At 57.6% G+C, this 22,700-nt stretch overlaps 2 protein-coding genes across 4 annotated transcripts; both read left to right on the top strand.

Moving 5' to 3' along the window:
- The first annotated feature begins 7 nt into the window (after positions 1–7).
- Positions 8–15,489, top strand: MTMR11 (myotubularin related protein 11). Of its 3 annotated transcripts, XM_019556175.1 has the most exons (17): positions 8–114; positions 4,620–4,692; positions 4,865–5,001; positions 5,140–5,212; positions 5,400–5,542; positions 8,960–9,041; positions 9,116–9,266; positions 9,654–9,741; positions 9,906–9,994; positions 10,116–10,240; positions 10,563–10,629; positions 10,760–10,830; positions 10,908–11,080; positions 11,421–11,591; positions 12,069–12,296; positions 12,556–12,822; positions 13,273–15,489. In XM_019556175.1, exons 1-17 carry the CDS (start codon positions 58–60, stop codon positions 13,420–13,422), a joined length of 2,145 nt encoding a protein of 714 aa, XP_019411720.1. In that variant the 5' UTR covers positions 8–57; the 3' UTR covers positions 13,423–15,489. The 3 variants fall into 3 exon arrangements, with proteins under 3 accessions (XP_019411720.1, XP_019411729.1, XP_019411714.1); XM_019556169.1 differs by lacking the exon at positions 8–114 and having other exon boundaries at positions 3,331–4,692; XM_019556184.1 differs by lacking the exons at positions 8–114; positions 13,273–15,489 and having other exon boundaries at positions 3,330–4,692; positions 12,528–12,662.
- A 645-nt stretch (positions 15,490–16,134) lies between these two features.
- On the top strand, positions 16,135–21,917 carry SF3B4 (splicing factor 3b subunit 4). The gene is made up of 6 exons (XM_019556146.1): positions 16,135–16,229; positions 16,761–16,889; positions 17,728–18,270; positions 18,807–19,001; positions 20,532–20,702; positions 21,476–21,917. The coding sequence occupies exons 1-6, from the start codon at positions 16,196–16,198 to the stop codon at positions 21,655–21,657; spliced, it is 1,254 nt and encodes a 417-aa protein (XP_019411691.1). The 5' UTR covers positions 16,135–16,195; the 3' UTR covers positions 21,658–21,917.
- Positions 21,918–22,700: the final 783 nt, after the last annotated feature.

Here is a 22,700-nt window from a genome sequence, read left to right as displayed (position 1 = left end):
CGCCGGAGCGCAGCGCCCGGCCGGGGTCGCCGCGCGTCCCGCTCCGGGCATGGGACGATGCTGCCCACCGCCAAGAGCTCCTTCAAGGTCCGGCAGCAGGAGCCGGGCGCGGGGGTGAGTGCGGGTGCTGCCCCCTCCCCTGCAGGGAGCCCCCCTCGGCCCGGCGTGGCCGCAGCCTGTCACCCCCCCCCGGGATCCGGCTCCCCGGCCCGGGTGCTGGCGCTTGCAAGGTGACCCCCTCCAGTGCCGCCCCGCGCCCCCCGTTTCTGTGGCTGGCGCCAGGAGACGGCGCGTCATTGCCCCGGCGCCTCGGCGGGCTCCGCTCCCCGCTGGGTGCCGCTCGGAGGCGAGGCGCGGCCCGCGCACGAGCGCTGCGGGCCGGGGGGCAGAAGCGCCGGCGGCGCCCCCGTGCGGGGGGTCGGGGCCCCCGCGGCGCTGAGCCGCCTGCTCGAAGCAGGGCCGCGGGGGGCTCGACCCTCGTGCAGACGTGGGTGGGCAAGGGGGTTCCTCTGCGCCAGGTGCTGTACAGACGCTTGGACAGGGCTGATCCTGGCGCCGGCAGGCGCTGGACTAGATGGGACCTCAGCGGGTCCTGTCCAGCCCTGAGATGCCTGTGGGTGGGAGTGGAAGGCAAGAGGCAGAGAGAAGGGGGACCGATGATGTTATTTGCAGGGAACGGCTTCCCCAAAGCCAGCCCAGCCCGGGCCTCGCTGGGAAAGCGGCTGGGGGGGGGGGCAGAACGAGGAGGTCAACCCAGACCCGGGCTCCCTTTCCTCCCCGCCCGCGTCCCCGGGACGCTCCAAACGACCCCTGGAGATCGCCCCACTGTCGGGAGCCACGTGGATCTGGCCTGCCGCCTGCTGGGTTTTGATACATCCTCAGAAAATGCAGAGCTGGGGGTGGCATTTGGCACAGACCAGCCTGGATTGCAGACCCACCGGGCCAGGACTTTTCTGGCAAGCTTTTCTGTGGCACGGATGCGTGCTATGAGAACTGGGATAACTGGAACATGCTGGTTTCTGGGCACCAGCATGAGCGTACCTAGGATTTTGAAAAGGGGGGTGCAACATCCCACAACACACATTTTCCTCCATATGAAAAGGGACCAGAAGCTTTACTAACACACAAGGGGGCTGGGGCCATGTTATTCAGCTTAAGATTGAAGCCAAAAGCAATATAACTTTATTGGCACATGTGCAAAAAAACCCAAACAAATAATAAAAACCTGCCATAAATTAAGCAAAAAGTACTGGGAAGGTTTTTAGGTTGTAGCTGTTTTGGTCTAGAGGAAAAAGCAATCAGGACTTGTGGTAGAGGTGATCTTGTTTATTAGGCCAACTAGATTTTTGCTACTAAAGATTTTTTTTTTTTTTTTTTTGCAAAAATGTAGTCGGTCTAATAAAAGAGATCACCTCTGCCGCGAGTCCTGATTGCTTTGGGAGGTTTTTAGTTCTTGTATCCGGCAATCATTAGGATTCAAGGTGCATCTCCTTTCAGGTTTGTAAAACAAAATGTAGCTGGCTTGGCAGGGCCTCCGGTGCATGGCTGAAAGCGTTTTCTACTCCCTGGTTAACGTTTGCCTGAGTCAAGGCTTCCACACCTGAGCTGGCGTTGGCAGCTTGGAGTTCAAAGCAGTCTGCAGGGCTGTGACATGGCAGCTGCGTTGCCAGGAGCAGACAACAGAAGAGAGGAGAGCTTGATTAGTGGGAAGTCAAGGTGCTTAGGCGGGGGAGGAGGAGAGAGCGTCCTTAAGTCCCATCGAATGAAGAATTGAGAAGGAATCAAGTAGATTATAATAGATTATTTTTACATATATATTATATATAGTATTCTATATTATAGTGTAGATTGAAATAGATTAGGATAGTATGTATTACAGTATAGAGGCTGGCTGGCAGCAGCCCAGCTTGGAAGGGCTTCAAGCGATTGGTGGGGCGTTCCCACCAATCAGGTGATGGCAGGGGAGAGGCTTGCCCCCTTCCTACCCAGGGGGAGGTGAAGAGCTGGACCTGAGAGGAGACTAACCCCCCTCGCTCTCCGATTGGTCCATTTGCAATCTGGGGGCGGAGCCTCTGGAGGGAGTAAAAGGGCAAGTGCCCGGTGCCTGGGCAGCTGCATGGAGGGACAAAGGAGAGCTGGACAGCAGAACAGAGTGGAGACGGCTCGTTGGACGGGGAGCAGCAAGCGGACGTATCCCGCAGCCCCGCCACGAGGCCGTGTGGGGTCAGTGCACAGCCGGTGCCTGGAGGGTCTGGGGGGGACCAAGACCCTGGGAGCTGCAGGCTCCAACCCCAGCATGAGGCCAGGCATCCTGGTGCACGGGGGGTCCAGAGCGGACTGAGCCCCCAGAGCTGCACGAGGCAGCTTGGGTCCCCAACCCTTGGTGCAGGGCCAGGTACACGGTGCACAGGCGGTGCATGGAGGGTCCAGGAGTGGACCGAAACCCTACAGCCACATGACACACGAGCCAGGGCTGTTGGTGCATTGGATAGTGCACAGGGCCCAGAGAGGGCCCAAGGCTGGAAGGGCCTCGTGAAACTGAGGACCCCTGCTGAGGAAGGAGACGTCTCAGCCCAGGAACAGGAGAGCCTTGTTCCTGAGTTACCCGAGAAAGGGTTTCCCACAGAGGAGGAGGGATTTCCCCCGTTGTTTGTGGCCAGCAGCTGGAGGGGAAGCCCCGAAGGGGAGGACTCCCAGTTGTGAGGTCCCCTTTGTGAGCAATTCAGAGAGGGTTACTGGGGCCCGTAGGGCACAGAAAAACTTTTGCTGCTGCTTATCCTTGAGGCACTGTTATTGCATCAGGGTAACATGAGCTATCCTTTTGTTTTCTTGGGAATCTAAATTTGGGCATGCTTTGCTCTGCGTCTTATATTTTGTAAATCCTGTGCCTCATATTTTGGAGCCTGCACCTTATGCTTTATAAGCCTTACCTCTCATTAGAGTATAAGTTAATGAGACCCTTGTCTGACCTCTTGATCTCCCATCAGTACCTGTATAGGTATGTGAATAAATTGCTTATAGTTCCTATATTTTGTGTACATATGCTTATATTATGATTTCCTTATCTTATTAAATAGTTAAGTTTTATCATGTGCCTAAGCCTGACTCTATAGGGGAAGGAGGGAAACTGCAGCAGGCAGTGTCACCTCACAGCGCACCTGCCTTGCTGACATTGCCTTCAATTGGAGAGGGGAGTACATAACTGCATAATACCCGAGATAGATAGATAGATAGATAGATACTATAGTATTATGTATTATGATATAGATTTTATTTTATACATATATGAGAGAGAGAGAATTAGGTATTATAATACAGATTACAATAGCTATATTATGTATTATAGTATAGATTATATGTAGTATAGATTATAATAAACTACAAAGTCAAGTGACTCCATTGCTGCCCCTGCCAGGCTCTAGGTTTCAAGTTTGGGTGGGTCAGGAATCCAAGTGAGGTGAGACTGCACCCTTCTGGATCTGCCCTGTGTATGAATCCCCCTCGTGCTGGTGTGACCACGTTATGCTGTGCCACTGCATCAGATAAAGGAGCTCGTGCTTGAGCAAGTTTGTGCCTCGCTGATGTTGTCAGTCTATGTGGTGCATCTGTTCCCAGCCTCGAGTACCAGGAGTGGCCCCATGGGTGGGAACAGGGGGCAAAGGGGCAGCTTTGTGGTTGGATGGGTGCAGCGTAGAAGAGCCCTGCTGTGTATGCAGCAGCTTGCTTATCCCCAGCTGCTTGGCAGCCCTGTTTCACAGCCCTAAAGGGAGAAGAATCGTCTCCCTTTGCACCGTGCATGGACAGCAGGGCCCTGATCTTTGCTGGGGTCCCCAATAGTTACAGCAAGATATATAGGGCTGGTGAAATGCAGCTGCTTCTGGGGTGGAGGCTGGCAGGTGACATAGATAGCCCATGGGACTGGGGCATGGATGAGATCAGGGTGAGAAGGGCAGGAGTTTCCCCTGTACAGTCCATCTCATACTGGATATGGGAACACAAGCCCATTCCCACTGGTTTCAGCCCTGCCTCGATGTGAGGAGAAACTGGACCTGGGAGCAGGGGTCACTTGGGGGGCTGAGCTGGTGGCAGCGCCACATATGTCTGGAGCCTGCTGATCCATGCATCCCCATCTGCGGCCTTGCAGCTGCTCCCCAGATCGGGGGCTGCACATGGGACTGCATAAGTCGGCCCCTGCCCCGTCCCCAGATGATGCAGCTGTGTGGTATAATGGTTAGCATGCATCAGGCCTGTTTCCCCACTCACAGACTGCATCAGAGGCCAAAGTGACTTGCCAGCAGGCACAGAAGGGAATCGGGCAGCGAGGCTAGATCTGGGGGAGGGAGAGGGCAGTGAGCTGGCTCCCAGCCCTGTTTCCAGACCACCCGGTGCCCTGAGTGTCAGCACCCCGTACCATTCCCACAGCCATCAGGTCGACTCTCTGCACTGTGAGCCTGCAGACCTCAGCCTGCTTCACTAAGGAGGGTGGAAGCATGCTTTGGGGAAAGTGAGGCACGGACCTCCCCATGGCCCTCCAGAACCTCCTGGTCATTGCCAGCTCTATCCTGGGAAGGGCAGGATTAAACCCCACTAACCCTAGCCTCTTTCTCCCCCACCAGCAGCCCAGAGGTCCAAAGTTCTCCAGTGCCAATGCCAAGAGGAACAGGCCCTGCCAGGCTTTCCCTGGGATCCCAGGTATGGTGAGGGGGGGGCAGACCCCATCTGGCCTGGGGAGTGGGTCTTATCTGTAGCCGAACTCGGGCCGGCTTGGGCCCTGCAGAAACTGGGCTGGGAAGGACCCGCATCCCCTCCCAGGGGATCCAGGGCTGGGTCCCTGCTGGCTCCTGATGCTATGTCCTGGTTCCAGGCGAGTTCGTGCTGGAAGCGGCACCTGGCGTGCGAAGGAGCCTCGGTGCCAGCCTCAGGTTCGACTCCATCCTGGGTACCCTGTTCTGCACCAACCGGAGGGTTGCTTTTGTGCCAGACGTGCCCCCTGGGGCCAAGGTGGGTGCTAGGGAAGCTGGGGGGGTCCCCATCCATGCCAGCCAGCAGCTAATCCCACTATGTGCCCAGATCATGGCCGAGTGGGGTGTGGGGGGGTATAGCCTGTCCCTCCCCTGACCTGGCTGCTCCTGGCTGCAGGCACATCCCCGCTGCTCCTTCCTGCACAGTGAATACGACGTGGCCCTACCTTGCATTGGGAAGCTTGTAGCAGGTAAAGAGGCCTGGGGTATGCAGTTGTGGGGGGTTGCAGGGAGTGGCATGGGGCAGTTTGCCCCTGGGCCCCTCACTGGGGCTGGAGGTGATGGGGCATCCCTGCTACCCTCTGCCCTGGGAGTGCTTTCTGCATCTGGGGGCTGAGCCCCCCAGTTCGAGCCCCTGACCCAGCTTCTCTGCCGCAGCCAGCAGCGTGTCCAAGGCCAAGGTGCTGACAGCCAGCTCCAGCCTCAAGTTTGTGCCCGAGGAGCTGGTCCTGTACTGCAGGGACTTCCGTGTGCTGCATTTCCGCTTCCCCGAGAGTGGGCTGGAGCCGGGCGCCTTCCGGGTGAGTCCGACCCTCCCTCGCGCCCCTGCAGCAGGCAGGGACCCTGCTGCCCATGCGCTGCAGGTCAGATCCTCATATTCCTGTGTGGTGGGAGGCAAAAGGCAGCTGGGGTCACTGGTTACAGCAAGTGGAGGAGAATGTAGGTTGGTGTCAGGGGCTGGGGGCCCAGACTCCTGAATTCTTAGGTCGAGAAGGGGAGCAGGAGCTGGGTGGTTGGAGTCGGGGAGCCAAGACTCCTGGGTGCTGTTCCTCGTGCTGCTGGCCTCTCCCTGCCTCAGTTTCCCTTAGTTCTCAAATGGGGAGGGCTGGATTTCCTTTTAGCATCTTGGGGATCGCCCAGCCCCGAGGGGTTGGTACCAGCTGATCCCATACAGTCCCTGGCAGGGATCACTGGACCCCTGCTAAACCAGATGGGACAACTGACAACTGATGCCCATGAAAAAGCAAACTTGCTAAATGGGTACTTTGCATCAGTTTTTCACCAGTCCCATGGGACAGCCCTGCCCACTTTGGATCAGGGATGTCTGGGTGAGGGAGATCCCTTACCCTCCATCAGTGCTGGCCTCATGAAGGAACACCTTGACAGGCTGGATACCTTCAAGTCAGCCAGCCCTGATGGGTTACACCCCAGGGTACCCAAGGAGCTGGCGAGCGTCATAGCTCAGCCCCTGGCACGGATTTTTGAGAGCTCCTGGCGCTCTGGTGTAGTGCCCGAAGACTGGAAGAAGGCCAATGTGGTGCCGATCTTCAAGAAAGGGAGGAGAGTGGATCCGGCTAACTACAGGCCCATCAGCCTGACCTCTATCCCAGGGAAGGTCTTGGAAAAGATTATCAGAGAGGCCATCCTTAATGGACTGTCCGATGCCAACATCCTGAGGGATAGCCAGCACGGGTTTGTTGCGGGTAGGTCTTGCTTGACCGATCTCATTTCCTTCTACGACCAGGTGACCTATCACCTGGACAAGGGAGAAGAGATTGATGTCGTATATCTTGACTTTAAAAAAGCCTTTGATCTGGTATCCCATGATCACCTCTTGGCAAAACTGGCCAGTTGTGGCCTCGACCTCACCACGATCCGCTGGCTGGGGGACTGGCTCCGTGGTTGGACCCAGAGGCTGGTGGTTGATGAAAGTCAATCGTCATGGCACGTTGAGACAAGTGGCGTCCCTCAAGGCTCTGTCTTGGGGCCTATACTGTTTAACATCATCAATGATATAGACATTGATGTCAGAAGTGGACTGGTCAAGTTTGCTGATGACACCAAACTCTGGGGTAAAGCATCCACGCCAGAAGACAGGCGGGTGATCCAGGCTGACCTGGACAGGCACATGAAATGGGTGGACGAGAACCTGACGGTGTTTAACACCGAAAAATGCAAGGTTCTCCACCTTGGGAGGAAAAACCTGCAGCATCCGTATAGGGTCGGCAGTGATCCAGTCTGGCCGGTCTGGCCACTTCGGATGTCGGCGATGCAATGCGATGGGGATCTCCGCACCAGGTTTCTGTCGCAACCCGGCTGACACTTCAGAGCCGCCTCGGAGATCCGGCCATAGGGTATAATGGGGAATCAATGGAAGATCTATAACTTTGTTGTTTTTTGTCCGATTTGAATGAAACATGCAGGAGTGGTAGCCTCTGCTGAGAGAATGAAATCTGCTACGTTTCAAGAAGATTGGTGCAGGCGTTGGGGGGGAACTGTACCCCAAATTTTTGAAATCCAAACTCATGTCACGACTGTGTGTCGCACCATAGGGGGGTGAAAACTGCCAGGCTGGTGGCTCGTAATGAGGCCACAAATCCTGCCAAGTGTCAAGAAGGTCAGTGCAGGGGATTGGGGGGAACTGCCCCTCAAGCTGCAGACAAGCACAACTGGTGCCATGGGTGACGCTGGGTGTGCTAAGGCGCAGCGGGGTGACAGCTGCAGGGGTGGTGGCCCCTGCTGTGGCGCCTGCCAGCTGTGGAGGAGATCGGTGCAGGGGGGTCCTGGGGCCCTGCACCCCAAGCTGCTGACAGACAAAACTGGTGCAAAGACTGTCTCTTAAGTCGCTGTGTAGTAGCTGGGTCCTGTGTATTGAGTCCCTGGTCCCTGAGTGAATCATGACTGATTGGTTGGTAACCGGGAACACAGCAGCTTCGCAGCCGGCCGGCAGCAGTGTGTCCCCCCCGGCCCCAGGACAGCCAGCCAGTCCCACAGCACCCATGGTACCAGTTGTGCTTGTCTGCAGCTTGAGGGGCAGTTCCCCCCCAAACCCCTGCACCGATTTTCTTGAAAGTTGGCAGGCCTCATCCTCTCTGCAGAGTCTACCACCCCTGAAAAGTTCATCCAAATTGGACAAAAAACAACAAAGTTATAAATATTTTATTGTTTCCCCATTATACCCTATGGCTGGATCTCCTTCGCGGCTCCAAAGCTCTTCAGGAAGCCAAATTGAGGCAGTGCCTTGACCCAGATGTGCTGCTTTGGACCCCGAAGCATCCAAAGCTTCTCCGGATCCGAAGCTCTGTCTGAAGCCTCACACAGCCCTACTCGGCAGTGCTACGCTGGCTAGCGCTACAGATGAAAGGGACTTGAGGGTCATGGTTCATCACAAGAGAAACATGAGTGTTCAGTGTCATGCTGCAGCTAGTAAAGCAAGCAAAATGCTGGCTTGCATCCATAGATGTTTCTCAAGCAAATCCCAGTATGTCATTCTCCCCTTGTACTTGGCCTTGGGGATCCCGCGACTGGAGTACTGCATCCAGTTGTGGGCTCCACAATTCAGAAAGGGGGTGGAGAAGCTTCAGAGAGTCCAGGGGAGAGCCACGCACATGATCAGAGGTCAGGAAAACAGACTTTATGATGACAGGCTGAGAGCCATGGGACTCTTCAGCCCGGAAAAGCGCAGGCTCAGGGGTGATCTGGTGGCCACCTATGAGTTTATCAGAGGTGCTCGTCAGGATCTGGGGGAACATCTGTTCCCCAGAGCGCCCCAAGGGATGACAAGATCGAACGGTCACAAACTCCTCTGTGACTGATTCAGGCTGGACATAAGGAAGAACTTCTTCACTGTTTGAGCCCCACGGTCTGGAACAGACTGACAGACGGCCACTGGAGGTGGTTCAAGCACCCACTTTGAACACTTTCAAGGCACATTTGGATGCTTATCTCGCTGGGATCCTATGATCCTTGCTGACTTCCTGCCCCTGGAGTTGGGGGCTGGACTCAATGATCTTCCGAGGTCCCTTCCAGCCCGAATGTCTATGAAATCATCCTAGTGCCTGAATCACAAAGGACCGGGGGATTTGGGCTGTGCCAGGACCCCCAATTCCCCTCAGCAGTGCTCAGACTTAGAGCCGGGGGGCATGGGGTGCTGCCCAGGGGGGAAAGATGCTCCTGGTAGCCCTGCCCCAGCCCCGCTCATGGCTGCCGCCTCCCAGGTGACGATGGCCATCGCTCGGGCCCAGGAGAGTGACAGGGATGTGGCAGCCTGGTCCGACCCCACCCAGCTGAGGAACCTGGGTAAGTGATCCCGTGCCTGGCCGGGAGGGCAGTGGGCCCTGTGGGCACCATGCTGAAGGGGCTCCGGCTTGCAGAGAACGCCCAGCGGAGCCCCGAGGAGGAGGAAGATCCGGCGCCCACGCTGCTCTTCGAGAGCCTCCAGGACTGGGAGCAGGAGCTGCGGCGCCTGGGGCCCGCAGGCTGGCGGGTCAGTGTGGCCAACGAGCGCTTCGACATGGCCACCAGGTGAGCGGGGGTGTGGGGCGGGCAGGATCTTTCTCACCCCGTCTCCACTAGAAAATGCAGGAGACCTCCCCAAATCCCCAAGGGGTCCAGGGCATTGGAGGGACCAGATGCGTGGGTTTCCTGTTCTCCACAGCCCTCGTTCCTAGCCCCGGGGACTGAGATGTGTAGGGGCAATGGAAAGCTTCTGCTTCTGCTTCTGCCCTGGATGCTTGGGGGTTTTGTGCTGTGATGGGCTTAAAGTGCCTGGAAAGCCAGGTTGGGGTGGGACCAGGCTGAGATCAAACTCTCGGGAGGGAAGGAGGATCCCGAAGGCCGAATCCTGGGATAGAGGGTTGCGGGGAGGTTGTGGGGAGGGTCTGAGCTGTCTTTCCCGCGTCGTGCCCATAGCCTGCCCCGGTACCTCTGGGTGCCCAGCCAGCTGCTGGACAACGAACTCAAACGAGCTTTTGCCCACTTCAACCAGCGACGCATCCCAGTGAGTGACCTCCTCCCATCATCCAGGGTGACCCTCCCCAGCCTGAACCAGCTGGGGGAAGGGAAGAGCTCTGGCTTCGAGGTGGAGGAAGGGGATGGGGATGCAGGGGTGGGGGGAGCAGCCTGACGTGGATTTTGCCCCCCTGTGTCTGCCCTGCCTTGCAGAGGCTCTGCTGGCGGCACCCTGGGGGGAGTGACCTGCTGCGCGCTGCGAGCTTCCACGCTGCCTCAGACCCTGAGAAGGAGGACACGAGGTAGGAGCCACGGACGTGGGGATATGGGGCTGTGATGGTGGGGGTGGGATGCCATGCTGAGGCCCCAGCCTGGCTTAGGGGGGCCAGTGGCACCCATCTTATGCCCCATGTGTCTCTGCAGGGCGGTGGAGGCACTGCTGCTGGCTGGGCATGCGCGATGCGTGGTCGTGGACACAGTGGCCGACTTGCCCAGCCCCACCGAGATCCAGTTGGCCCATGTGCGGCTCCGCACCCTCTGCCTGCCCGGTGAGGAGCTTCCCCTGCCCTGTGTCTCCTAGGAGCTGAGAGCCGGGCTCTTCTTCCACGGATGTTGGCTGAGCCGGGAGCTGGCTCCTTGCCTCAGTTTTCCTGCTCAGGCAGATCTCATCCATCTCTGCAAAGGGTGGATGGGACTCAGGAGACCTGGTGTCACTCTGCTCCTTCCCTGCCACAGACCCCCTTGGGGGACTTGGTCATGTTCTCTTACTCCGCTGCTGCCACCTGTGGAGTGGGGAGGGTCATTCCCACTCATGGCTGGGGTGGCTGCTGGAGGAGTCCATCTCTGTCCCCCTGCCTGGCTGCCTTCCAGACCCTGCCGTGGCCGATGAGAAGTGGCTGTCTGCGCTGGAGGGGACCCGCTGGCTGGACCATGTCAGGTGAGAGCTGTCCCTCCCTGCCCCCAAGATGTCCTCTCCTAGTGCCCAGGCCAGGCTCGCATGTGGCCATGACCCTAGTTTTCCAACCCCCAGTGCCCCCAGCTCTGCTAGCCACCCCATCCCCTTGCAGGGCCTGCGTGAGGAAGGCTAGCGATGTGGCTGTGCTGCTGGCAGAGAGGCGCTGCTCTGTTGTGCTGCAAGGTAGAGACTCCCCCACTGCTCGCTGGGGTCCCCAGGCCGCGCTGCCCAGCCCCCCTCACCCTGTGCTGCCCCCACAGAGTCAGATGACCGAGACCTCAACTGCCTGGTGGCCTCGCTGGTGCAGCTGCTGGCTGACCCCCACGCTCGCACCCAGCTGGGCTTCCAGAACCTGGTGCAGCGGGAGTGGGTGGCAGCCGGACATCCCTTTGCCCAGCGCCTCAACCTCTGCCGGGACGGTGACCGAGGCGAGGTGAGCCCAGGGGCAACCAGCGGGGGGGGCATCATGGAGCCTGTTCCCACTGGCTCCCAGGTGCCCTGGGCCTGGAGCTGGGGGCAGGGGGTGGAGCTGGCTGGGTGAGGCAGGGACCCAGAAGACCCCTCGGATTTGGGGCTTGGACCCCATCCCAGCCCCACTTGACTTGTCCTCGTCCCCAGCTGCTGTGTTCTACCCCAGACGCAGCTGCATTGCCATGGCAGCTGACCCCCCCACCCTCCTCCCTCCACTGGGGCCGTCCGTACATTGCCGTGTTCCACCCCAGAAGTAGTTGCATTTCTCTGTCAGCTCACTGGGGCTTAACCCCCCTCCGCAGGCTCCAGTGTTTCAGCTCTTCCTGGACTGCACCTGGCAGCTGCTGCGGCAGTTCCCAGCCGCCTTTGCCTTTGCCGAGGCCTATCTCCTGGCCCTGCATGACAGCAGCTATGTGCCTTTCTTCAGCACCTTCCTCTTCAGCTGCCAGTGGGAACGGAGCCGTAGGGGCCAGGTGAGTCCTTGGGTTCAGGATGGGCCTGGGAGCTGGCTTTGCTCTGCCTTGGGAGGGGAGTCAGGTCTAGGGGTTGGAGTCGGGACTCCTTGGTTCTGTCCTTGGCTGTGGGAGGTGAGTGGGGCCATGGGGTCAGGGGATGGGGATGGGGCAGGGACTCCTGGGGTCTCTGCTCAGCTGCAGGTGGGGATTGGGGTCCTCTGGTTCAAGCCAGGGATGGGAGTGAGGACACCTGGGCTTCCTGGGAGAAAAGTAGGGTTGGAGCAGGGGACTGGGGCTCCTGGGTTCTTCTACCCCTGACTGCTTCGTGCCTCATTTTCCCTGCTCATCCCACAGGGGTTCTGCTCCCTGCTGCTGGGAGTGCTGGGTAACGTGACGTTTCCCTTAAATGGTCTGCAGTGGGGAGCAGCTCTGGGCTCTATGGGCTGATGGGAAGGGCTGTGTGTGCTCTCCTCACCCCCTCTGTCTGCCCCCCAGCACCGGGCCTTCGGCCAGCTGTACACACCCGTCAATGGCTGGCGGGACGCCCCCAACCTGAAGATCCTGCCACAGGCCAGCTGCTCAGCCCCGGCAGGAGGGGGTGCCTGCCTGCCCTCCATCTGGACCTGGGCACTGCACTACAGCGCCCAGCAGCGGGCGCAGTTCCAGAACACCGTCTACACTAGGGCCAGTGATGGGCACACAGCCCCGCCGGGCTGCAGCAAAGTGAGTGCAGTTGCCTCTGTATGGGGTGGGGCTGGGCACTACAGGCAGCTCTGGGTGGGGGCTGTGTGGGCGGGTAGGCAACCTAATGGTCACAGCACAAGGGACAAGGAGCTGGACAACTTGGCCTTCCTCCTGGTTGGGATGGGGAAGGAACCCAGGAGTTCAGCCTTGAGTCCCCTCTAGCCCTGCTGTGTCTTTGCTCCCTGCTATGCCCCATCCCCCTTCCCAAAGCCCCAGCCCACCTCCTGCCTCTCTCCAGCTGAAAGCCACCCTGTCTGAGACTGGGGCTGTGTTCCTTCTGGCCCGGGGGGCCCTGGCGCCGCAGCCCCACCTCTTCCCCTGGAAGAACGGCTCGCTCGTCAAGAAGGGCCCATGGCGTGTGCCATCTTCAGACAGCCTCAGCGACCAGCAGGGCTGGCCCAGCAGCTACCCTGCCTTGCTTGGGGAGGTCCTGGTGCCAGCCTGCGTGGGGCCGGCAATCCAGCTCTGGAGACGATGCTACCTCCGTGGGAGCCCCGAGCGGCAGGTAAGACCCAGGCTGGGCTCGGGGCAGCTCGGTGCCACCTCCTGTAACCTCAGTCAAGTCCCTTTGCCCCTCGGTGTTGATTCAAACCATTTGCCCTCATTGGAACAGGGTGGTGTGGGCCAGGGGGCTGGATCTAGGGTGGAGAGGGGAATAGTGGAGAAGGGAACTGGAAGCTTTAGTATCCAGTGGGACTCCCCACATTCCCCTGCAGCATCTTCAGGATGGGGGCTATGTATGGCACCGAGTGCACTACAGCAACATTTTTCATCAGCCCCTGGGTGCAGCCCAATGAGGCATAAATTGGGCTGGCCCTTGTCAGGTGCCCAGGGAGTTGGATCTGGGCTCCGGCTGTTCCAGCCTCTCCATGCACTAGCTGATGGCACTAAGCCAGCCAGTACCCCAGATGCCTGCCCTGACCCCATGCCTCTGCTTCTTTTCCCCCCTGCTCAGCACGGCCTCTTCCCCCCAACGCTCTCTGGCCTCACCGAGGAGCTGGAGCTGCTTCAAGAGTGTCTGAACGATGGGCACTGGAGGGCCGCAGCTCCACCCAGCCCTGCGGAGTCAGAGGAGGCAGGAAGCCCCCTTTCCCCATCCCGCTGATGGTGACCACTGCTGGGAGAGGATGTCAGGCAGCGTCTGGACTCACACGACCGACTTCCCTGGCATTCAGACCTGTCCACCTGGGTGTTGGCAATGAGGGCAGTGCCCACAGGCTGCTGTGGGCAGCTCATCTTGGAGATGGGCACCTGGATACTGCTGGATTTTCAGTCCCAGGCCTGGAACTTTGCCCAGCCCTTGGCATCTACTCGGGGGTCGCAGATATGTTGCCCGGTTGTCCTGGTGACTGGGCATTTCCCAGCAACGTGGCAGAGGGGACCAGCATCCCCAGAACAAGCCCTAAAGATGGAGCTCTCCCCTGGGCCCCCAGACCCACGGTCGTCCTGGCTCAGGTCTGTGGAGGAGCCCTGCCCTGCTGCTAGTTAGCTGTCCCTTCCCTGCGGATTGTGGGTGGGCTTGCAGCACCTTCCACCCACCAAGCCATGCTGTTTCTGCTGGGTTTTCCCAGTTGGACCCCTCAAAGAAAGCACTAATGAGGAATCTTTGGGGTGGGGGGACTGGAAGACCCCTCTCTTCCCTGTCCTAGGGGCTCAGATGCATTGTAAACTGCTGTGCACAAGGGAGTAGGTTAGGGAGGGGGGCGTGCTCTTTGCTGTAATCCTGCTACCTCCAGAAGCACTTTTGAAGACCCTGAGGAGTTTTACTGTAATGCACAAGAAAGACTTTTAAAGCGTCCGGAAATCCTGCTCATGCAAACATACAGTTGCAGTACATGAAAGAGCAAAAAATGTTGTGTGTACATAACAACACCCCACCCCCCCAGCGCAGGTTGCAGCTGCTGCTTTCTTGCAGAGGGACAGCAGCTGGATCTGGGATTGTGCGACCATCTCTTGCAGACTCTCTTCCTTGAGCTCCGGGCCCCGCTGCATCAGCTGCACATCAGGCTGTTGCATTGGCTGGGCTGGATCCGGGACATCCGCTCTGGCTGCCGTGGCCAGGATCAGACTCAGCCCTGTGTTATCACTTGCTCTCTGCACTTACAAGCTTGATGGGATTGGTGAAGGTTTATGCCTGGGGATCTTCCTAACCCCTCCGTTGAACTGGGCCTTCTCCAAAAGCTCATCCTGTCTGGGAGCTTCACAGCCCAGCAAGGGGAAACTGCCCAGCAGGGTGGATTTGGGCCCTTGCTACTAGGATACAGGGGAGGCCCCCACATGGGAAACTTGCTGGAGTCTTTCAGGTCCTTCCAAACTCCCAGCAGCTCCCCCACTTCAACATGTGCAGACATTGCTGATGGTAGCTCAGGGCCGGTACGCTCCTCCCCACTTTGGGATCTCTTTCTAAACCTATAAAATTTGCAGCTGGGGAGGGGAGGGGGAAACAACCTCACTGCTGATTAGGTGTTTCTGTTGTAGGATTTTTTTTTCAAGGCCCTGGCACAGTTATCGGTAACATACGTTTTGTTTAAAGCTATTCGTATTTTATTTTTTTAAAAATAGCTTTAGCTATAATTGGTAACCAGCAGATGGGTTTCCATTGGGCTTGAAGCACTTCAGGCAGAATGGGAAACTATACTTGGATGAGCTTATTCATGGTGCATGCACATGCACGTGCTTCTCGCCATCCATTTTGCTTAATAGAAAGGATCCCTTTAATTTCATGGGTTAGAAAAGGGTCGGTGCAAGGATCGAACTTCTCACAGGGGAAAGCAGCGGAGTTGCAGGATGGGCAGGTGTAGTCACAGCTGAAAGTCCAATGCTGCTTTGGAAAACACTGCAGGTTGACTGAAAAGGATGGGGAGCCTCACCCACTTCATCTCAAAAACTCCTTCCAGCCCCATGAGAGGCCTGGGGGGAAAAGCTGAGTGTGTCCATCGCTCCTTAAAAAGATGACAGCCGGGGGCCTGGGCTCTCCCTTGAAGCAACTCCTTTGACTACTTCTTAACAAGTTTTTGGGTGGCTGAGGAGTTTGTATCCCACAGCCCCCGTGACGCAAGGTAGAAGGTGCATAGCTATCCCAGCGAAGGGCATTCTGTTTTTTTCTAGTCTGTATATTTTTGTAGTGATGTTTCTATTTAAGAGCCCAATAAACGCAGTATTTTTAAAGCTATGGGTTGTGGTGGCATGTTTGAAGATGTCCCAGTTCACCCCAAAAGGTTGCACAAGAGGCTGCTGTCTCTGGGGGCCGTTCGCAAGGCCGGGTGAAATCACCTCAACATCCCATGTGGTGCCAAATCCCACAAGCCTCCGATTTGAGGGTATTATCTGCCAGTTAATCATTACAAGTAGCATTAATGATTGATACCCCTAACTAATGTGCCTGGTAGATATCAAAGTACTTCACTCAGCAGCTGCTATCAGCATTTCCTCTTATAGATGGGGAAACCAAGGCACAGAGCAGCCCTGCAAGGGCTCACCTAGCAAGCCGGGGGTAAATTTGGGAATTGTGCTAGGTTTGAAACCCAGCAGCTGCTCTGCCCCTGGGCAAGTCTCTTCCTTTTTCCAGGCCTCAGTTTGTTCACCTGCAAAATGGATGCCGTACTATTTATTGGCAGTAAGCCTAGGACCTACCGTTATTATTACCAGCGTGTCCCACCAAGCGTTAACATTAGCAGCGGCTCACAGGCCTTCACAAGCCGCTTCCGCCCGGCTCCAACATGGCCGACCCGCGCGCGGAGGGCAGCTTCCGCCCGATTCCAACATAGCCGCTTAGGAGAACACTTCCGGCTTAGACGGGAACCGGAAGTGGTGGCGGGAGGGGACGAGGTGAAAGGTCGGAGGTCGCCTAGCGGTGGTGGTGGCTCAACGCGGAGGAGATGGCGGCTGGGCCTATCTCGGAGCGGAACCAGGGTGCGACCCCCGGGCCGGGCCTGTCCCTTCCTGGGCGCTGGCGGCTGCTGTGATGGGGGCGCCCCCGGGCCAGGTCCACGTGTCGGGGTTTTAAGCCCCTAGAGCGCGGGCGCTGCTGCAGGCCGGGCTGGGCCAAGGCCCCTCGCCCCAAATGGGCAGGCAGGGGTTTCCCCCCTGCTTGGGGCGGACTGGGGGGTTTGCATGAGGACCCTGCATCGTGCCCATCCGTGCTGCCGGTGGGGGGGTTGCCGTGCACTGACCCCCCTTCTCAGTCTTCGGGGACATCAGCAATGTCCCAGTGGGTCCATCCAGCCCAGTTAATGCAGCACCAGGATGGTCCCGTAAGCTGCCCCCTTGAACGTGGCCTTGCTGGTCCCAGATTTCTCCACAACAAGGGTCTGGGGTTTGTGTCATGGAGTGGGGAAGGTTTTGCCCTTGCTGTCATGCTCTGAGCCCCCAGGACTCGGCCCTGGTCCCTTCCCCTGTTCAAGCCCGTGACTGACATCCCTTTCTTCGTCTCTCCCTGTCAAGATGCCACCGTCTACGTCGGCGGCCTGGACGAGAAGGTCAGCGAGCCGCTGCTGTGGGAGCTCTTCCTCCAGGCTGGCCCCGTGGTCAATACGCATATGCCCAAAGACCGAGTCACGGGCCAGCACCAAGGTGAGAAATCTACATCGTAGTAAAACCTGGGCTTTAAAAGCTGGAGGCAGCAAGGGAGAGAAGAACGGGGGGAGAACCCTGATCGGACCTAGGTCGCTTTTCCTTTCAGCGTCTGCGCTCTGCTGCTGTGTGATGGGAGATAGGGAAAAGTGGGCCTGTGGTCTCGCCCAGTAACTGGCAGTTCTTGTGTGGGTCAGCCCGCACTACTAGGGAAAGGCTTTCAAGGACCTTGTCTTCCTAGTCATCTTCCATGTTGCTGGAGCAGGGAGTAAATGGTGCTTTAGAAGTGAGATCTATGGTGATAACACACCCGTGCTCAGAGAATAGGGCCCTGAGCTGCCAGGCAGAAGGACGGCTCTGAGGACTAACGGAAAAGGTGGCCCAGAAAGCTTCGAGGCTACATACGTATTGCGCGTTTCAGTTCTCTTAGTGCTTCAGTGCAGTAGCAGGTGCATCCCTCGGGTTGCGCTCAAATTAGTCTGCCACAAAGGTTTCCCCCCACTGAGTTAAACTGATACAACTTATCAGGGCTCGTGGTAGAAGCTGGTTGTGAGTGAACTTGGGAAAAAAAAGATCCCTGGGTTATATGATCATATATACATGCGCTGAGGTGGATCTGAGTGCCAGGTGGAGCAGAGAAGGTCTCCCATCAGCAGTTGGGGTAGGGGTAGGTGTGAAGGGGGCACTTCCAGATGAGCCAACAGGAGAGAGAAATGCAGAGGAAGCAGGGTCTGGCGCTGATGAGGCCAGGGGTCGTGAGGAAGCAGAGAACAGGGAGAGGGGTTCAAGTGCGTCCCAAGAGCTGCATCCCTTCCCAGTGAATCGTGATGTGTTGCAGGCTACGGCTTTGTGGAGTTCCTCAGCGAGGAGGATGCCGACTACGCCATCAAGATCATGAACATGATCAAGCTGTACGGGAAGCCCATCCGAGTGAACAAGGCCTCGGCACACAACAAGAACCTGGATGTGGGTGCCAACATCTTCATCGGCAATCTGGACCCGGAGATCGACGAGAAGCTGCTGTATGACACCTTCAGCGCCTTCGGCGTCATCCTGCAGACACCCAAGATCATGCGGGACCCTGACACAGGCAACTCCAAGGGCTACGCCTTCATCAACTTCGCCAGCTTTGACGCCTCGGACGCCGCCATTGAGGCCATGAATGGGCAGTACCTCTGCAACCGCCCCATCACTGTCTCCTACGCCTTCAAGAAGGACTCCAAGGGGGAGCGTCACGGATCAGCAGCTGAGCGCCTCCTCGCCGCTCAAAACCCTCTCTCGCAGGCTGACCGGCCCCATCAGCTGTTTGCAGATGCTCCTCCTCCGCCATCTGTGCCCACCCCGGTTGTCACATCCCTGGGTCCTGGGGTCACACCACCAGGTGAGGGGATCTCTGTGCTGTGCCCACAGTGGGGGGTTTGGCTTTGTTGGTGGCTGGGTCTTTCACGGGCTGTTGCTCTCTGGGTTGGTATTGAAGCAATGCCAGGGCTTTGCTGGACCACAGGGAAGGATGTGGCAAGTGTACCTGTTGCTCTGGGTGGCACATTCGTTGGCCGGGGTCTTGCCTATGTGCGGGGCCCAGAACAGCTCTGGGGGCTCAAAACGCAAGCCCCTTGCTGTGCTTGGGCCACCGGGGTTTCAAGCCTGGTTCTTGACCCCACTTGGGAAGGAACACGGCCTGCCCCCCGGGTAGTTGGCCATGTCACCTACTCTGAGACCAGTTATCTCTTGTACTGGACCAATCAATGCAAGGCTTTCCATCCCCAAGTTGATTGGCCCATCACTGGGATGCCTTGCTCCCCTGAGCCATGCCATTGGCTCTTGCATGGCTGGGAAAGGCGGGGCTACAGCATGCAGGCCTGTGGGGTGATGATTTGCGGGGGGGAAAGCGTTCTCACGGATCTTTTGCTCCCTCAGGCATCCCACCCCCTGGCTCGTTCCCCCCACCGGTGCCACCCCCTGGAGCCATGCCCCCAGGAATGCCTCCTGCCATGCCCCCTCCGCCCATGCCACCAGGTGCTGGTGCCCCTGGCCCACCATCTGGAGCTGCACCCAGTGGAGGACACCCACCACATCCACATCCCTTCCCACCGGGTGGGATGCATCACCCAGGTAGGTGTTGGGGACAGTTTGGGCTAGTGGGCAGAGCGCTGGACTGGGCACTAATGCCACGTGACTTGGTTTCCCTTTTCTGTAAAATGGGCACAGTGACACTGGCTTCCTGCCTGATTCACTGAGCCCTGCTCAAGACAAAATTCCCATGCAAGAGTAAGTGCTTAGTGATTTTATTAATGAGGGTGTTAATAATCCTGCTCTTCAGTTAGAGTGGGAGATGTCTGAGCAGGGAAGCCAGGGTGGAGTGGTCTGGATCAATGCGTCTCATTGCTGAGCCTTAATTTTTAAATCACTTGCTTTCTTTTGGCAATAGCTGCCTTTCATCAGCTGGATGCTTCGTGGCTTGGACTGAATGTGAATGTTAGGGATTGGTCCCTGGGAGCCTGGCACTGCCCCCATCTGGCCACCCACACTGGGATTGGGCCTGGGGGCCTGGCACCCCCTGCCCCCCTCAGGTGGGATTGGGCCCTCGGTTCAGGATCTCTTGCCAGATCTCCTGACCTTTGTTTCTGGTTGAAATGGGTGCCTTGAGCACAGATGGTGTTTGCACCTGCAGCCATGGTCCCAGGAAGCCAAAGGCCTAGGCTGAACACTGCCCTTGTCTTCCTACCCCTTTTTATGCTCTTGGATCCCTCCAGGGGCTGCCAGTTAAGGACAGTTCATCTGAAAACCTTCAAAATGGCTTACATGCCTTGGTTTTCCCCCACTCCAGTTCTCAGCCTCGCCCTCGCACACCCCCAGCCCTCTCCCTTTCCGCCTGGTTAAGAGGCTTTGTGTGCGATCTGGGAACGGGCTGCGGGTGACCAGATGGCAGCTGTCACCTCCAATTACACACCAGCTTTGGGGCCTTCGAAGTAGGCAATTACATGCGGTAAATGGTTCCCCCCCACCCCCCATAGCGGTATGCCTGGGTGTCCAGGCTTCTGCTAAAAAGATTGTGGGTGTGGGGTTGGGGTGGAGGAAGGGGAAGGGATCTAGTTTGAAAAGCAAGCAAATAGGCAATTTTTTGCCTGGTAGATTCCCCTCCTAGCTGCCTAGGTGGTTTGATTGGGCCATGCCCCTCCCTGCTGCCGGGAAGATGGGGGAGTTTGTTAGCAGTGTCCCCAGTCCATCAGCCAGGATACAGCTCTCGAGTCTGCTGTATGTAGGGAGGGAAACTGTGCTGGATGGGTCCAGCAGAGAAATGGGGTGCAGGTTATTGATGAGGGCAGAGCAAGTCTGAAGGATGTAAAGGCATCTCCGTACCATGGGGGCATCGGATCTGTATTTGGAGGCCTCAGCCCAGCTCAGTTATGGGGCTCGAGACCAGGTGGGAGTTGGCTGGTCTCTTCCTCCTGGGATCTCTGGGCTAGTGGATCTGAGCGTCCCTTCTACTTCCAGTCCTGCCCCTGGCAGGCTGGGGGAGTCGGGCAGGAGCTGTGGTTGTTCAGTGCCCCTAGCCAGGTCTGCCGTGCAGCTGCCCTGATCACAGCTTCCATTTGAGTGGGTCTTAGAGCCCATGAGGGTCTCACTCTGTCTCCTCCCCAGGAATGCCGCCAATGCAGGTGCATCATGGACCTCCTGGCATGGGCCAGCACCACCCGGGACCCCCAGGCTCTGGCGGGCAGCCGCCACCGCGCCCACCACCTGGCATGCCGCACCCGGGGCCCCCACCTATGGGCATGCCGCCCCGTGGACCACACTTTGGGTCCCCCATGGGTAAGTACAGGCATGGTAGACGGGGAGAAATGGGACTCCTGAATTCGCTTCCTGCCTCTGACAACACTGACACTGTGGGACCTTGGTCACGTTGCTTCATTTTGCCCCCTATCCACAAGTGGAAATGGGGAGATGGGCTTACGCAGAGTTAGAAGGAAGGATTGGAAGGGACCTATAAGATTATCAAGTCCGGTCAGGTCCCCTGCCATGGGCGGGAGGTAATTGGGCTCAAACGAGCTCAATGAAGTATTTGTCCAGCCTCCTCTTAAAGACCATGTCTGCTGGAAGTGTTCCAGATTCTAGTTATCCGTACAGAAAAGAAGTTTTTCCTTATGTCCAGCCAAAACTTTTCCTTGACTAGCTTGTGTCCATTGGTCTGTGTCTTCCAGGGGGGGCGGTGTTTTTCAGAAAAGTTATTCACCTAGGTCATAGTGTTTGCCCTTGACATATTTGTTGACAAGTTGTTCCCAAGACTGAAAAGCAATTAAATATGCAGATTAGTAGTAGGTAGATCCCTGCCCAGCTGTCCCATTGGTTGAACTGGGCTATGCCCCTTCCTGTTGCCAGAGAGATGAGGAGGTTCATTAGCAAGTGTCCATTATTCTTGGCTCTGCCTGCCTCCCCTTGGCTGCAGCAGTAAGCTGGCCCAGCTTCACTAGTATCCTCCAGTGTTCCTGGCCAGTGGACTTGAAGGGAAAGCCCTCTGGGGGCTGTCTGCCCCACAGCCTCCGCTTGGAGCTGAGGCTAAATGCCAGCATCCTCTCTCCCCGCAGGTCACCCTGGCCCCATGCCGCACCATGGGATGCGTGGGCCGCCTCCACTGATGCCCCCCCACGGCTACAGCGGCCCCCCGCGGCCACCACCTTATGGCTACCAGCGGGTCCCAATGCCTCCGCGACCAGCTCAGAGACCCCCGGTGCCCCCACGGGGCCCCCTGCGAGGACCTCTGCCATAGGAGGCGCTGCATGGAGGCCTGAAGAACCTTCCTGCCACAGATCCCTCTTCAGTCCCTGGATCTCAGCTTGTGCACGGACCAATGTTCCCAGGCCCGGGAGCCTCATCGGTGTTGTATAACCCCCCCAACCCTCTCCTCTCCCTTGGACCAGCCCTTATTCTTTCTCTTCCTCATTCTCTAGGATTTTAATGAGAGGGTTTTTCTATGTAAAGCAAGCGATCAGCCCTTTGCAAATAAACCAACTGGGTTTCTCTCGCCAACGTGGCTCAGTCTTCTTTCAGGCTGTGTAGCACAACCTTCTTCAACCCCTCTTCCCACCTCCTGTATGCTGGGGATAGTGGATCATGCAGGACTTGGCAGTCCCTTGTGTGGGGCTCATGTATGCAGTAGATCCATGCTTGGGGAGCAGCGTCTGGTGTATGGAGCTGCAGCTAGTAGTAGGATGGGAGACTTGGGGGTTGGGAGCACAGCAAGGTCTTGGTATGTCTTGGGGGGCATGTCCTAGTCCCAAGCAGCAGAGCCCCATCTCCCCGTTGGCTGTGGGGCAGGAGTCCCGGCTGCATGGTGCTCCCCTGAGACTCCATCCAGTTGGCTCTGGACCAGCTCTGAGCCAGCTCCTCTTGGGGTCTGAGCAGGGGTTGGCAATGCTTTAACCTCCGGGGGCTGCCTCTGCCTCATATAAGTAAAGGTTTGGATTCTTTCGGGCCAATGTTTTTGGCAGGTATTCTGCCCTCTTCGAGTGCCACCCCAATCCCCTTCCCCTGTCCCATCTGCTTTCTGCTCCCCCCCATCTGCCATGTGCCCTGCACAGAGGCTGTCCATACTGTTGCTAAGCCATGGCTTAGCTGCCTTTGCTTTAAAACAGCAGTGGACAAGGCAGAATGCAAATAACATGCCTTCAGTGGGGATAAAACCTGCTCTCCTGAGCGCTGGATGCATCCCTTGCAGAAATTAGCCCCTATGCTCTGTGCCTCTCTCCTGGAGGCTGTTGTGGGAGAGGGAGGGAATGGATTTGAAAGCCTTCCTCGAGCTGCTAGCGGTGG

This window comes from Crocodylus porosus, unplaced genomic scaffold, assembly GCF_001723895.1.
Source record: "Crocodylus porosus isolate Cpor-Errol unplaced genomic scaffold, CroPor_comp1, whole genome shotgun sequence".
Classification (NCBI taxonomy): domain Eukaryota; kingdom Metazoa; phylum Chordata; order Crocodylia; family Crocodylidae; genus Crocodylus; species Crocodylus porosus.
Note: the sequence above shows the minus strand (reverse complement) of the source record. Positions and strands in the feature narration are given on the sequence as shown.